The sequence below is a fragment of the Chaetomium fimeti genome, assembly GCF_033439085.1.
Source record: "Chaetomium fimeti strain CBS 168.71 chromosome Unknown B0H64scaffold_13, whole genome shotgun sequence".
Classification (NCBI taxonomy): Eukaryota; Fungi; Ascomycota; class Sordariomycetes; order Sordariales; family Chaetomiaceae; genus Chaetomium; species Chaetomium fimeti.
The window spans coordinates 531037-545235 of NW_026944341.1; the positions used below are offsets into that span (position 1 = coordinate 531037).

Consider the following 14199-nt stretch of genomic DNA (forward strand, 5'->3'; position numbering starts at 1 on the left):
TTGTACAGCATCTTGGTCTACACCGCCCTGGTTGTTCACCCCCAACGGGGCCATGGGGTTTCGGGGTGCGATACGCAGACGCGGTTAGTATCACTCCTCAGCTTTTGGTAAGTTGCTTTTTCGGTGTCGAACTCCTCATCCCATCCTTCCTTTTTCTGCTTCAGGACGATGTTGAGCGGTAGGGACCATTCTGGAAAAGAACGTTCAGCCCAGAAACGAAGTGGCGACGGGAGCCAGAGGATGAGCGTCTGTATGGCGTACTGTAGGATTGAAACATGTATGCAGAGTCGCAAAACATTGGGGTGGTGGCGGTCGTTCCGGGCACCGGTGGCGTGGACGACGCGAGTGCCAAAACGGAAGGACTAGAACGTGGAACAGAAACAGCTGTCAGTTTTGACCATGAACACAAGCCTAGATGTCATTTGCCGTGTAGGGGAGCTGTACAATTGTCCGTATTGATGAGGGTTTCGTTGTGTTTTCCATGCTTCCCGAGCCACACATGAAGACATGTCCTGCCTGGCCTTGGCGATCGATAATCAACGTTGTGAATTCATTCAGGTGGACCCGCGGGGAAGACCCAGAAGAGATCGTGTCCGAAACGCAGCCATTTTGGGCAGGCGATGACAGCTAGTACGGGATTCAATGGTATGACCCCCTTGGAGGTTTTGAGACTTCAAAAATCTCCGACCCAAGCTTCCAGAAGCTCTGGGTAAGGGGGGCGGGGAGGTGGGGCACTTGTGCCAAGGCATGGATGTCGGCTGGGAGTCACACCGAGCGTCCGGTCACGAAGCGACCTGAGCAAGCCAGAGGGGCGTGCATGGGGTGGGCTTCTGTTCCCGCAACAGAGTCAGCCGTGAGTTGGTTCGGAAAAAACCAAGATAGTGGAAGACAAAGGCGTAAAACCGGGATACTTGGTATTTGTGGCTCTGGTTCGCTACGACTGAATTGCGAAAGTTGTCAGCTCGAGACAGGTTCGGCATTTGCACCTGTATCAACCGGGGCCAGCCCCACCAACCTGGACTCCCACCATTCCTTGACTTCTATGCCACTCCTTCCACAGCCAGACTCAACCTCCAAATCCCGTCCACACTTCCGAATCGACAAGGACTGCCACCCACGATGTCCAAGGAACAACTGTTTCAGCTGCTGCCTATGCCCGACGACGGGTTGCAGCAAGTGCTCGATCATGGCGCGACACTGTCCAAGGCCGAAGCGATCGAGTACTTCAGCGCCCTGCTCGGCGACTCGTCGCAGGTAATCGATTTCATTTCCACCTTCAACGCCCGCCGTGCGGAACCGAAGCCAGTACCGCCCAGCGCGCCCATAACTGCGCCCAGCTCAGGTCAAACCTCTGAAGCCGATGCCGTCCCGAAACAACGCCGCGGCCCCAAAAAGAAGAAGGCTGCTATCCATACGCCGCCTCCCCGACAAGTCGCATCGTTTGAGCTAGCGCCGGGGACAGTGTATAACAAGAAGGGCCAGCAGGAGGATTACATGTCGAAGAAGCCAGGGACATCAACACCGCCGAACAGCAATACGCACCGCAACAATCTGGCATTGCCGGCCAAGTCCGCCACGCCACCTCCCCGGTCATCCAAACCTCCCCCGTCCGCGGCAGGCACGCTCGTCTCTGATCTTGGCCTCCCCAAACCCAAGCCGAAATCCACCCCCGTCTCCCGCACTTCTACACCAGGCCCATCCTCCTCCCGCAACAATAACAACTCGACTACGACCACCAAGATCTCCATCACAGGCGGCACGCCGATGCACGGCAGCTCCACCGCACTCAGCGACCTCGACCAAGCGATCCGCTCCCTAGAAATTACCACCAACCCATCGCACGCTTCAAACGATGCATCGGGGGTCGCGGCGCGGCGGTGCAACTGCGTGGCGACGCGCCACCCGCTGCTCGAGGCGGCGCCCAACTGCGTAAACTGCGGCAAAGTGGTGTGCATCAAGGAGGGGCTGGGGCCGTGCACATTCTGCGGGACGCCGCTGCTCAGCGCGGGCGAGGTGCAGAACCTGATCCGCGAGCTGCGCGCCGAGCGCGGCCGCGAGCGCCAGGCCATGGACCGCGAGGCTCACCGCAAGGCCGAGGCCGCGGGCCCGCGCAAGCCGTTCGCCCGCCCGGGGGTGGATAAGGAGGACTTGACCGTGGCCGAGGCCATGGCGCTGCAGCATCGGGACCGGCTGCTGGGGTTCCAGGCGCAGAATGCGAAGCGCACGACGGTCAGGGATGAGGCGGCGGATTTTGATGTCACAGATGCGGGGGGCATGTGGGCGAGCGCCGAGGAGCGGGCGCTGGCGCTGAAGCGGCAGCAGAAGTTGCTCAGGGAGATGGAGTGGAACGATAAGCCCGAGTATGAGAAGCGGCAGCAGGTGGTCAGCATTGACCTCTCCGGGCGGAAGGTCTTTAAGAAGATGGCCAAGGTGGAGCGGCCGGCGAGTCCTGGGGAGGATGACGGCGACGAGGTGGGAGGGGGCGGTGCGTCTATAACACCACAGACGGATGGGAATAGTGGTGGGCAGGGTGGCGCTTTCAGCAAGAATCCGCTTTTGGGCGGCTTGATCAGGCCCGTTTACGACATCAAGGGAAAAGGGGAAGAGTTGGAGGGGAGGAAGGACAGGAGCGCGCGGTGGCGGAGGGTGCAGGATGATCGTGACGATAATGAGGCTGTCATTCTTGACGGCGGCGTCTACGGGAGGAATACCGAGGTGCAAGGAGGGGCTGGGGATGAGCCAGCATGCGGGTGATGATACTGGGTTGGATTTGACACGAGGGACTCTTGGACCTGTGTCCAACCACGTGCAAACATCATCAACTCTCAGCCTTTCTCGAGTGTTTCCAGAAGCCGAAACAATGGCTGCTGTGGGGCGACGCCCAGGGGGGCGGCAGTGGGGCCGTCTTGGCGTTGACGATTCAAACGCGAACCCATCCAGACAAATGACACAGCTTTGACCCTCAGGCTCTCTAAGGAGAAACTGGGTCAGTTGCAAAACTCAAACTGGCGCAGATGGTGGTTAATCGTATTCTGGGTCCGATCAAGAGCTACAGATTACTACGCAACCACACGATACCTTTTTTTTTGTCCTGTGTTTGAGCTGTTGCAACGGTTGACCCCAGGTCTTGGCATGAACCGCGCTACAGGGATACTCGAGCTCCCTGCGAACTTCCGGCGCGTCGTTTCGTCTCCACCGTGACCTGAGCACTCTGCAAGCTTCAACAACTGCCACCGACCCTCTTTTGTGAGAATCGACAACCAAAACACAGGCCCTTCTTGCTTCTTCCGCCCAATGCCCTTCTACCACCACCGACAGTCAATACTCAGGCCTTTTTCACGCGACCTCACCTAACACCTTTGCGACGAAATACCCCGCCATTGTCCGGTTTTAACGCGTCTCGAGATTGAGTGAGTCCAGGGTTCACCTCCAACAGCACCGGACTTGCGCTCGATTCCACCGCCTGACCGACCGTGAACTCTGGATTGACCCTCGCAAACCACCTCATCAAAGCGCCCAAGTGGCTATAAATCCTTCAGCTTGCTTGAGCACGATGACCCAATAAACCTCCGCTGGTTCCCTTCTCTAACTCGGCCTATTGTCATTTCTCCGATGCTCCGCCAATTAGCTACTCTACCACGATGCCGACAACCCACGTTGAACCGGGTTGCGACCCATTATTACAAGATATCGCGAATGCATTGTCGAAATCCCGAAAGGTCGTTGTCATCACGGGAGCTGGCATTAGCACCAACTCTGGCATTCCCGTAAGACGCGTCCCACGTCCATTCGATGGGCGCCCATCGTCCCCAGCTGACCACGTTATAGGACTTCCGCTCCGAGAACGGCCTATACTCCTTGATTCAGGCCCAGTTCGATGAGGCCCAGCAACAACACGGTACCGAAAGTAACAGCGATGCCGACACGTCCGACATGGTTGAACAGAGACCAGCCAAACGACAGCGGAGGACATATGGCGACTCCGGGCCCCCGGGCCAGCAAACGCTCAAGGTCCCCGATATTCCTTTTCCAGGTCTCCGCAATGCGGCGCCGAAAGAAGTCGAACCCGAAACCCAACAACGTTATGCCGCGAGAGAGGAGCAGCCTCGAGTCATGGGGGTCGAAGATACCAACCGGGACTCGGCTCCCTTTCCCTCCTCTCCTCCCAGTCACGCGTTCGCCACTCCACGCGCTCGCCCGCCCCATCTCCTCGACGCCCTCCCGGCGAGCTCCTCGCCTCTCTCGTCCCCGCCGCCAGTCGTGTACGACCCCTACCAGGAGTCGACAAGTTGCTCGAGTCAAGACACCGAGTCCAGCCGGTCGGAAAGCGAAGGGCCCTCCTCTGTAACCACGCCCCTGCTTTCCTCACAAAACTCCTTCGTCTCGTCTCGAAACTCTCTTCCGATCATGAAGGGGCGCGATTTGTTCGATTCCCAGATCTGGTCCTGCCCGACGAAGACGTCGGTATTCTACACCTTCGTGTCCACCCTTCGCGAGAAGGTGCGAAGTGCCGAGCCGACGAGTAGCCACCGCTTCGTCAGCGTACTTCGTGACAGCAGGAAGCTTGTTCGGTGCTATACCCAAAACATCGATCAGTTGGAGGAACGCGTCGGCCTCAGTACCTCGTTGTCCCTAGGGGTAGGCAGTCGGTACCGCTTTTCCACCCGGTCGGGGCGGAACGCTGCTGGGACGAAAGGTTCGGCAAAGGGTGCTGCTGAAAGTGTCCCCAATGCCAGCCAAGGATCGTCACAGAGGGATGGAGAACAGGAAGGAGCGTCACAATCACAAGAACAGCCGCAGCCCAGTCAAGCACGTCTTGATGGGCCCACAGCAGGTGACACTGGCGGCGGGCCCTCCGCTACGGGGCCAATATTACCAACGTCCTCGGGCTCAGCTACCGTTTCCGATAACACATCATCATCAACGCCGCCGGCGTCGCAAACTACGGCACCCACAGCTCCCAATCGCGGAGTCGAATGCGTGTTTCTGCACGGGTCTCTGGCCGAGCTCCGCTGTTTCGTGTGCGCCCGCACCGCGTCGTGGGAAGAGGAGACCCGACTAGCAGATACCCTTGCCGGTCGACAGCCTACCTGTCCACACTGCGCCGGGGCAACGGCCGCCCGGGAGGAACGCGGCAAGCGAGCGCTGGGTGTAGGCAAACTGCGACCGGACATCGTACTGTACGGGGAAGACCACCCGCACTCCCACCTCATCAGCCCCCTTGTTCAGCACGACCTCTCGCTCGGACCTGATATGCTCCTAATTCTGGGAACGAGCATGCGCGTCCACGGCCTCAAGGTTCTCGTCAAGGAGTTTGCCAAGGCCGTCCACGATCGCGGGGGCAAGGTCGTGTTTGTGAACTTTACAAAACCACCCGAGAGCGTCTGGGCGGATATCATTGACTACTGGGTTCAGTGGGACTGCGATGCCTGGGTCGGTGACCTGCAGGCAAGAAAACCCGCTCTCTGGCTCCCACCTGGCGTCTCGCTCCCGGAAGAGGATAAACCGAAGAGTTCCAAGTTATCACGACGGCAAAGCGGCGCCGAAGGAAAACGGAAAGAGGGTGCTGACAAGACGAGGCGAGGGAGAGAGAGTGACGGGTTAGGGAACAACCAGAAGGAAGAAACCGGCGTGCCAGTTCAGCTACAAGGGCCCGAGCAAGGGCTTGAACAAGGGTACAAGGAAGAGATGCCGCCACCCCCGGCGAAGGCCGTGCCCAAGAAGGCGGTCAAGGTCCCGAGGGAACCCAAGCTAAATCCCGACGCGAAGCGCCCTGCGTCCGTTCGGGATCACAAACAAAACGGGGCGTATCTCGTTTACAAGATCATGGACGATCTGCGGCTCATCACCGGGGGAAGCCCAGCTCGATCTGCTGCCTCGTCTCCGATCAACACAACCAGGTCAAGAGCCAAGCGGCCTCGGAAATCGGCACCGGTGACGCTGGAGCCCCAAGATGCGCCGACGGAGCCGAGTCGCGTGGTCGAAACGCGTCACACCCAAACGCCAGCGCGCCCAACCGTCCCGGCATCCTCCCCGGCTCCGAATGCACTCCCGGGAGTTGATTCCCCCGTCCGCAACAGCGAGAGCTCCATCTCAGCAGCGGTCAAGAGCCGCAAGCGCAAGTCAGCCGTGACATGGCGCATGATACGCGGCGTCGAGACGCGCGTCTCGCTCCACGATGCGGGTGAGCCACAGCCACCCACGCCGTCGATCCCCCACACGCCCGCCGTCCTCGCACCCTCGCCGGTGCCCGACTCCCGGCGGCTTCCTCCGCCGACGCCGACAACCCCCCAACAACCTTCCCCGTACCGTACCGACCCACACCACGGCCCCGATCCGCAACCCATAACCACAGGGCCCTCCACCTCGGCCATTGACATGGCCATCACGGCCGGCTTCCGCGAGACCGACCGGCTCATCGCCCAGATCCACCACGAGACGCGCCTCTCCCGGCCCACAACCCCGATACAGCTGCGCCTCCCACCGCTGCTCGTCCCCAACCCCTCCGACCAACAACACCAAGCGGCACAAGCCGCCCATCCGCATAACCGCCGCAAGGAGGACAAAGCGAAGCAGCAGCAGCAACAACAGCAATACGAATACCACACCGCCAAACTCGTCCCCATGGAACCCAAGGTCGACTCGCCCGGTCCGCGGAAGGGCATTTCCTCCAACGTCGGCAGCCCTATCGCCCTGGGACGCAACCCCTTCTTCTTCGCCGACCCCCTGGTCGGACGCCTGGGGTACCCGCCTGTGTGGCTGCAGCAGCAACTCGCGTCGGAGGCGTGGGTGGATGGGAAGCAGCAGCAGCCAGGGCAGGGACAGGGACGCGGTGTGATGAAGGGGAAGGATACGAAGGGGAAAGGGCTGCAATCACACCCGCAACCACACCCGCAACCGCAAGCTGACCAGCGGGATCGGGTGGCTGGTCAGATGTCGCCGTGGTGCCCGGATGAACAGCTCCGGAAGGAGCAGGAGGCGGCGATGATGCTGTCGGCTATGCGTGGGACGGGGACGGGCGAGTTTCGCTGATTCCGGTCCGGTGTGGTCTGGTTTGGTCCGGTCCGGTCTGGTTTGGTCGGGGTATTGTGCAGTACTGGGGGATGGTGTCCCTGATGTTGTGCCTTGGTGTTCCAATGCTGTAAAAACGGTTGTGTAGCGATGTGATGGGCTCTTTTGGATATATATGGGTGGTTTGGTTCAAGGGTGCATTGTCATGCATTACGGCATAGGTGTATGATGGGATTGCCACTTGGTCGGGATCAAAGGCGTTGAAAGGGTTCGAATGTGAGGGAAGGGGACGGCGTTAGGGTTGGGGAAGTGCATGGTAGAGCCGGCGCTGGTGATGGGCTACCTAGTACGTATATATACCAGTATTGAACAACGGCGAGACCCATCAGTTGCGGGGAGTTTGATGTTTGATGGGGTTCAGCTGTGGCCCTTCTTAGTCACTTGTGAGTGGGAAATGATTCCGTCGCAACACTGGAGTGGGCATTGTAAAGCCCTTGCTACCTCATGGCGAACGCGTTTCCTACCAAGGTAGGTTTCTATCCCTTCCCACTTCTGGTTCTCGACCAGACCGCCGCCATTAGCCCACGCACTTACATCTACCTCTGCACCGGTAAACGAAGCCGACAAGAAGTGGAAGGCGGATAATTTAGAGCAGGGGCCAACTTGAACTTCATAGGCTTGCATATCACAGCCAAGATCCAGGTCAGCATTCCATAGGTTGTGTGCTTCGTCCTGGGGATATCAACTAGATACTAGGTAGTGACTCAAAAACCGTTCACAATCCAACCAGGAAGGTGGCCGTGCGACCGCACCCTACGGATAAATGGCAGGCGGGCCGTGGCCCGGGCATGGGACGACAGCCCGCTTCGGGGTAGTGAGCCGGGTTTCACGTTATATCAAGCGTTATTGCGCGCCTCCAAAGCTCCGAGGACATTGCAATTATATTACGCTAATGGCCTTAATACACCCCAACTGCCAGGCCTCCCCAACCTTGTTCGATTTGTCCACCAATACCGGTCCGACCGCTTCCCCGCAAAGCTACTGTTACAATGAGTGATATTAGGGCATATAAAAGGGGATCTGCTTTATGTCGACGAATTCCCGGTCGTCCGCTGGTCGATCAAACCAAGTTGTCTCTACAATCCGTTCCTAGCTCCAACAACGATGCGCTTCTTGTCGATCGCGCTGGCGGCGGCGCTCTCGCGCGTGGCGACGGCATCACTGCAGGTAGTGCCCGGAGGGACATGGACAACGGTAAGCTAACCCAGAAAATGTCATGGATATCTGCTAGGCGAAGTCAATCTCACCAACTGCTCTGTGTCTAGCCGGACGGACAACATCTGCAAGCCCATGGGGCGGGCCTGATCGAACTCAACGGCACCTACTACATGGTGGGCGAAGACAAGAGTGGCGGCCATTCGTTCTCCAACGTCAACTGCTACTCGTCAACAGACCTCGTGCAGTGGAAGCTCGAGGGCGCGCTCCTGTCCCGCACCGGCTCTGGCGACCTCGGGCCGAACCGCGTCGTGGAAAGGCCCAAGGTCATCTACAACGACAAGACGAGGAAATATGTGCTCTGGATGCATATGGATAGTTCGAATTACGGGGAGGCAAGGTTAGCGGCCGGATTCGCACCGTCCAGGTACCGTAACTAACCTTTTGCGTACGTATCAAGAGTCGCCGTGGCCACCGGTGACACCGTGTGTGGGAAGTACCAGTATATCCGGAGCTTCCAGCCGTGAGTATCCATTCCTTAGCTCCAAGCCCCATGATTGACTTTATGCATTACAGATTAGGGAGGGAGAGCCGTGATATGGGATTGTTCAAGGACGACGATGGCAAGGGATACTTGCTGACCGAAGATGTGTGTACTCTCCATTCCCTCTACCGGGTGAGAAAGTGCTGACATTGAACAGCGCAACTACGGCCTCCGCATCGTGGCGCTCTCGGATGACTTCTTGACCCCGACAACCGACGTGTTTTCGTGGAAGCTCGAGGGCGGCAACCGTGTCGAGGCCCCCGCTATGGTCAAACTGGGCAACACATACTTCATGTTCGCGTCCATGATGACGGGATGGGATGCGAACGAGAATCAGTATACGACTTCCACCAGCTTGGGCTCCGGTTGGTCCGGCTGGAAGAAGTTTGCCGACAGCGGATCGAAGACGTACACGTCGCAAACAACCTACATCCTCAAGACCAGCGAGACCAGCGCCATCTACATGGGCGACAGGTGGATGAAAGACAACCTGATGGCTAGTACCTACATCTGGCTGCCGTTGAGCATCAGCGGAACCAGCGTGACCATGAAGAACTTTGTCAGCTGGGTACCCACGTCCAACTTCGCCTCCTGGCAGAACCCCCCCGCCGAGAACAGCTATGAAGCCGAGCAGGCGTCTTATGGCGGCCAGGCGCGCAACGTCGACTGTTCTCCGTGCTCGGGCAAGGTGGCGGCGGGATACATCGGCGGCCCAGACAGAGGCAGCGTCACCTTCAGCGGCATCCGCAGCGACATTGACGGGCTGACCACCATCCGGATCAAGTTCCTCAACGGCGACAGCAGCCCGCGGTACGCCAACGTGAGGGTCAACGGGGACGCTGGTAGGAAGGTGGCCTTTTTGCAGGCGACGGGCAACCCGGCCAGCAGCACGCTCCACGCCAACTTGAAAAAGGGGTCCGAGAACACGATTGTCATCGAGGGGATTGATGACGGCTGGGGCCCTGATATTGACCGGTTGATGGTGCCCGTTCAGTAGTCGTGGGGTGTTCACGCGGTTCAATATTTACCTAGGGGTAGCCCTTTTCTCAGGATAGCAATCTAGAACAGCTCTTGCCATCATCTACTGAGCAACTACGTAGGGGGAGGTTCTTGCCCTAGAACCACTCGTCTTGGTTTTCTTTCTTACCAGTGCTCGCCCAAAGTACAACGGTGGCACTGGCACTAATAGACACCGTCCTGCCCCTTCCGCGTTGGCGATCTTGCCGCGGTTACCGCACTCTTCTTTCTACGAGCCGGCCTTGTCTGGCAGCTGCCTTCCAAGTTGGCCCAGCATTGCGAAATAAGAACGGCCCCCTCCGGTCTTGTCGTGTTCCCCTCGACCATAGCGTTCGGATAGCATGCAGCTAAACATCAAGTACTCTCTCGTCTCCCCATAAACTATAACCAGGAATCAGGATACCATGGACGTAAGCAACATTCACAAGATATCGACACCATTAGCAGCAGTGAACGGCACAACCCGACCCGTACCTTGGGAAAGGAATAGTCAACCTCCCCCTTTCCCTCTGTCTCCAGCACCAATGGAACAATTTCACCTCTTCCCAAAGCTGCCCGTCAAAGTTCGACACATGATTTAGGGATTCGTGCCGCGGCCGGCGCGCATCATCACGCAGCTGCCCTGCATCGAATGCGTCAATGCCAGACACGGGTCTCATTCTCGGTGGGTTTCGGCGCAGCACCATGTCAACCAAGTGCATCCGGACTGGCGCCTCCGGTACGTGGTGGTACACCCACGAGGATCGGAACTCTTTGGGCCTCTAGCAGCCTGCACCGAGTCCCGGAACGTGTGGATGGGGCACTACGAGCACATACGCGGTTATATCGACATGCAAGACGAGCCCGGCATCGGCACAAACGGGCGCACCAATGTCCCCCACAACATTTACGTTGATTTGGAGTACATCTGCTACGAGACCGATATCTTTACCGTCTTCAAGACCTGGAACCCCGGGCACACGGGGGATTACCCGCAACCCGAGACCTTCACCGAATCCTGGGACCCCTTTTTTGGTCTCGACCGCAGCCGAATCCAGCACGCAGGCTTGCGGCTGTGGTGCACGGGTGAAACGTTTAACGATGCCGTTGCGAAATTCGATATCGGGGAACTCCCTGCGCTGCGCACCCTGTCCCTGATCACGTTGGGTCCCGACCCGGGCTTGGAGCAGGGTCCCAGACCCGGTTGGGTGCGGATGAGTCCGTTGGCCCTCCAGCGAGATTTCTACTTTGAGCTGCGAGACATCTCCCTGACCCAGCTTCAGCGCCATCCAATGTTCAGCGAGCCCATCATCGGCAAGCGCAACACTACCGCGGACCTTGATACCCCGTTCAGCCATCTCATCCCGTGGGCCAAGGCATGGCTGTGGCCTTTTGAATACACGGGGTGGAATAACACGTCCAAGGAAATGCTCGAGGATGTGAATAGCCTGCACTGGGACTCGCGGTTCGAGGTCAAACTCAAATTCTTGTGCGAGAAGCAATGGCTGGCAGATCTGGAAAGGGTCGGCCTATTCGACGACAACAGAACCAACGCTAGAGACTTTGATGCCTTCTACAAGCTACGGAAGGAAGAGATGGATCGTCGGTTATTGGCTGCAGCACGAGGCATAATCCGAGCAATCCTGGCTAGGAGAATGGGGCTAAACTAGGGCGGGTTGAGTTGAAAAGAGGAACTACATACCTAGGGAGAGCCACTAGAGGCTTGTCCTGCTAGATAGAAAGCGCGTTTTCTCTGCTCCTCCCCTTGCATCATCACATCACATCAGCGCTTCCAGAAAGTCGTTAAAATCATCAACCACCCCCAGGCCAGTGACCAAGTCATATCCCTCCCCAGCCGACCACCCAGGTGACCTGCTGTTGTCCGGGAACCAGCACCCAGCGCTGTCGCCCACGGTAACATCCCTCAACACGCTCTTGACCTTCGCCGAGTACAGCAACGGGTTCAGCCAACCGAGACTCGGCTTGCCCGCCCGCATCCTCGCATCATTCACCAAGGCCACCATAGCGGCAACCACGGGCGTGCTCGCACTCGTCCCTAGCACCTGGCTCATACTCCCGCCCATCACAATCTGAAACGCCGACCCAATGGCACTAATATCCGGCACCGCCCTCCCGTCATGATTAATCAACGCCGCCCGCGTATCATTCGCCTTAACCAACCCCTTCACATACGGCTTAACCACCTCATCCTGCCACGCCGGCCTCCCAAAGAAATCACTAAACCCCCCCGAACTAAACCCAGCCCCGGCCACCGGCGGCGCCACATTCCCCGTCGCCCCAACCGCCGTCACATACGGACAACTCGCGGGGAAAGTCGGCACAAACCTCTTCATGCCCGTATCCCGGTCCACACAATCCGTCTGGCCGGTCCCGGCCGCGCCCCCATCCCCCGTCGCGACCAGCACGGTCGTCCCGCGCGCCGCCAGCGCCGCGAACAGGTCGCACACGCGCAGCGCGTACGCCCGCGGCACGCCGACCTCGTCGTCGGCGTAGCTGATGCTCAGCACGTGGGGGATCTCGGCGTCGGGCTTGGCGAGTAGGGATGTTAAAAATTCCAGGAAGGGCTCGTTGTCGCTGTGTCGGACGGGGAGGGCGATGCCGGTGGTGGCGTCGAGTTTGACGCCCCGCCCTGCGGTGAGGTAGTAGATTATGTTGGTCGGGTGGCCGAGCGACATGGCGTATTGCACGTCTAGGGAGGCTTCCATGCCGGCGTTGGAGGGGGAGTCTTGCGGGTTGGTGGCGTTGTGGAGGAGCTCGACGGTGAAGTTGTAGGTGGGGGGGAGGGTCGGCGTGAAGGTGTCGAGGAAGTGGTCTACGTCCGAGTGCAGGATGTATTGCTCTAGGAAGCCGGCTACGCCGAAACGGACCGGGCTGGGGGTGTTGGAGTCGGGGGCGTAGGTGATGTTGTAGAGCTTTTTGATGCACGAGGGCACGGTGGCGGCGAGGCAGGGGAGGTTGGGGAAGATCTCTTCGTGGGATGGGTTGTGGATGAGCGTGGGGTTGCTGCTACTGGCGCTGCTGGTGGTCGTGCTTGACTTGGTTGTGGTAGTGGTGGTCGAAGTGGCTTCCGCGGGGGGCTTTTTCGTGGGCTTCGGGTGTGGCCAGTGTGGTTTCGGATGGTGTGGTCTCGGCTTCGGGCGTCTGCGGTGGCCTAGGTGCGGGCGCGGCGGCATGAAGTTGGTGATGGGGTGCACAAAGTCGATGTGGTCGCGCAGCCAGGCGGGGATCTTGTAGGAGAGTGCGCGCAGAACCGGGTCTGCGTCGCTATCCTGGTAGCCGTAGTACGCCAGGTCGGCCTGGAACAGGGACTTGACCATCTCGGCGGACGCTTCGAAACTGATCAGACTCCCCTGGTCGTGGACAGCGCGAATGCCGTTCCCCTTCAGCCAGCTAGTAACTGCGGTTGCGTCCGCGGGTTTCCGGTGTTGGCGGACTTCGTTTCGACTCAGGTGCCGACCAAACGAGGGATGGGCCGGGTTTTGGCGTTGGTTGAGTTTGGCCTTCAGCTCCTCTATCCCGGGCTCTTTCAGGGCGACAAAAAGAGTGATCTTGTCCGAGGCACTGGCATTGGCCTGGAAGCTCCAGCCCGGCGGGATCCCCTTGGTCTGTTCGAGGATGACAGCAGGCGCCGCCTGGACCGAAGTGATGGCCAGCCCCAGAAGGGCGGGGAAGAGACTGTATCGCATGGTTGGCGATAGCTCAACGAGTAGACGAGCTTGTGGCCTTGATGCGAGATGGTATTCCGGACTGGTTAACGAGGGGAGACTGTGGGAGGGCCACCATAACGGTTATACGCGGCCGCGACTTCGCCCCGCGTGTTGGCGACGATCCCTTCATGTCGTCGGTACCGGACCCTTCGCCAGGACGGCTGGCTTGGTGATCTTTTTTTGGCTACGGCCATATCGACTTCATACAGTTAGTGGGGCGACCCATAGACTCATGACTTGGTGAGGCTCGGCACAATATGTAGGGGGCGTCTGGGGAACGGAAGGACCAAGATTGCGGGTGGGGGGCTGGAGTACAGGACAAACGAGGTGTTGTTCTCGGGCCACTTCCGAATAATATGCCCATTCAGCCGCCATCACCGAGCCGAATCTCGCCCGGTCCGGCGCCCCCCTTCATTGGCTACGCATGGTTACATTGTGCCTGCCTCGATATTGTGCGCAGCCACAAAGGCTCCGTGCTACATTGAGTTCCTTGTCAGCATGAGGGCGTTTGCGTCCTGTTGCCACGTTGTGGCAAGCCGCCCTGCAATATCTGTATTCTGGGTCAAGACCACATCGTATCGTCCATGGTTAGGTAAGGTACAGAAGGCGTGGGTAGCACCCGCACCACTCAGCTACCGTTTCACTGGTTCCCGGGAATCTCCATTAGGCATGTGCCCTCGAGTTCTAGACCGAGACCGACATCTA

The 14199-nt window shown here is 58.9% G+C and overlaps 5 protein-coding genes across 5 annotated transcripts; 4 read left to right on the plus strand and 1 right to left on the minus strand.

The window, feature by feature from the left end:
* The first annotated feature begins 978 nt into the window (after positions 1–978).
* B0H64DRAFT_350528 (uncharacterized protein) lies at positions 979–3089 on the plus strand. Its single transcript, XM_062801439.1, has one exon. The coding sequence runs from the start codon at positions 1120–1122 to the stop codon at positions 2752–2754; it is 1635 nt and encodes a 544-aa protein (XP_062654038.1). The 5' UTR covers positions 979–1119; the 3' UTR covers positions 2755–3089.
* A 122-nt stretch (positions 3090–3211) lies between these two features.
* B0H64DRAFT_60385 (uncharacterized protein) lies at positions 3212–7408 on the plus strand. Its single transcript, XM_062808493.1, has 2 exons — positions 3212–3767; positions 3829–7408. The coding sequence occupies exons 1-2, from the start codon at positions 3642–3644 to the stop codon at positions 7030–7032; spliced, it is 3330 nt and encodes a 1109-aa protein (XP_062654039.1). The 5' UTR covers positions 3212–3641; the 3' UTR covers positions 7033–7408.
* A 530-nt stretch (positions 7409–7938) lies between these two features.
* B0H64DRAFT_427763 (glycosyl hydrolase) lies at positions 7939–9860 on the plus strand. Its single transcript, XM_062805808.1, has 5 exons — positions 7939–8265; positions 8337–8626; positions 8687–8749; positions 8803–8875; positions 8928–9860. The coding sequence occupies exons 1-5, from the start codon at positions 8176–8178 to the stop codon at positions 9765–9767; spliced, it is 1356 nt and encodes a 451-aa protein (XP_062654040.1). The 5' UTR covers positions 7939–8175; the 3' UTR covers positions 9768–9860.
* Positions 9861–10292: 432 nt separating this feature from the next.
* On the plus strand, positions 10293–11436 carry B0H64DRAFT_332283 (uncharacterized protein; the record flags this gene model as incomplete). Its single annotated transcript, XM_062801041.1, has 2 exons — positions 10293–10482; positions 10529–11436. Coding segments are annotated over 2 exons (1098 nt in total), but the record flags the coding sequence as incomplete, so codon positions are not given.
* Positions 11437–11544: 108 nt separating this feature from the next.
* On the minus strand, positions 11545–13473 carry B0H64DRAFT_332075 (tripeptidyl-peptidase-like protein; the record flags this gene model as incomplete). The annotated part of the gene is made up of 1 exon (XM_062801034.1): positions 11545–13473. One exon carries the CDS (start codon positions 13471–13473, stop codon positions 11545–11547), a length of 1929 nt encoding a protein of 642 aa, XP_062654042.1.
* Between the last annotated feature and the right edge of the window lie 726 nt (positions 13474–14199).

Bases quoted from the DNA above. Each gene is read 5' to 3' on its own strand.
- B0H64DRAFT_350528 (XM_062801439.1), top strand. From the start codon at position 1,120: ATGTCCAAGGAACAACTGTTTCAGCTGCTGCCTATGCCCGACGACGGG.
- B0H64DRAFT_60385 (XM_062808493.1), top strand. From the start codon at position 3,642: ATGCCGACAACCCACGTTGAACCGGGTTGCGACCCATTATTACAAGAT. The intron at 3,768-3,828 runs GTAAGACGCGTC...ACCACGTTATAG, and splicing joins GCACCAACTCTGGCATTCCC to GACTTCCGCTCCGAGAACGG.
- B0H64DRAFT_427763 (XM_062805808.1), top strand. From the start codon at position 8,176: ATGCGCTTCTTGTCGATCGCGCTGGCGGCGGCGCTCTCGCGCGTGGCG. The intron at 8,627-8,686 runs GTTAGCGGCCGG...GTACGTATCAAG, and splicing joins TCGAATTACGGGGAGGCAAG to AGTCGCCGTGGCCACCGGTG. The intron at 8,750-8,802 runs GTGAGTATCCAT...TATGCATTACAG, and splicing joins TATATCCGGAGCTTCCAGCC to ATTAGGGAGGGAGAGCCGTG.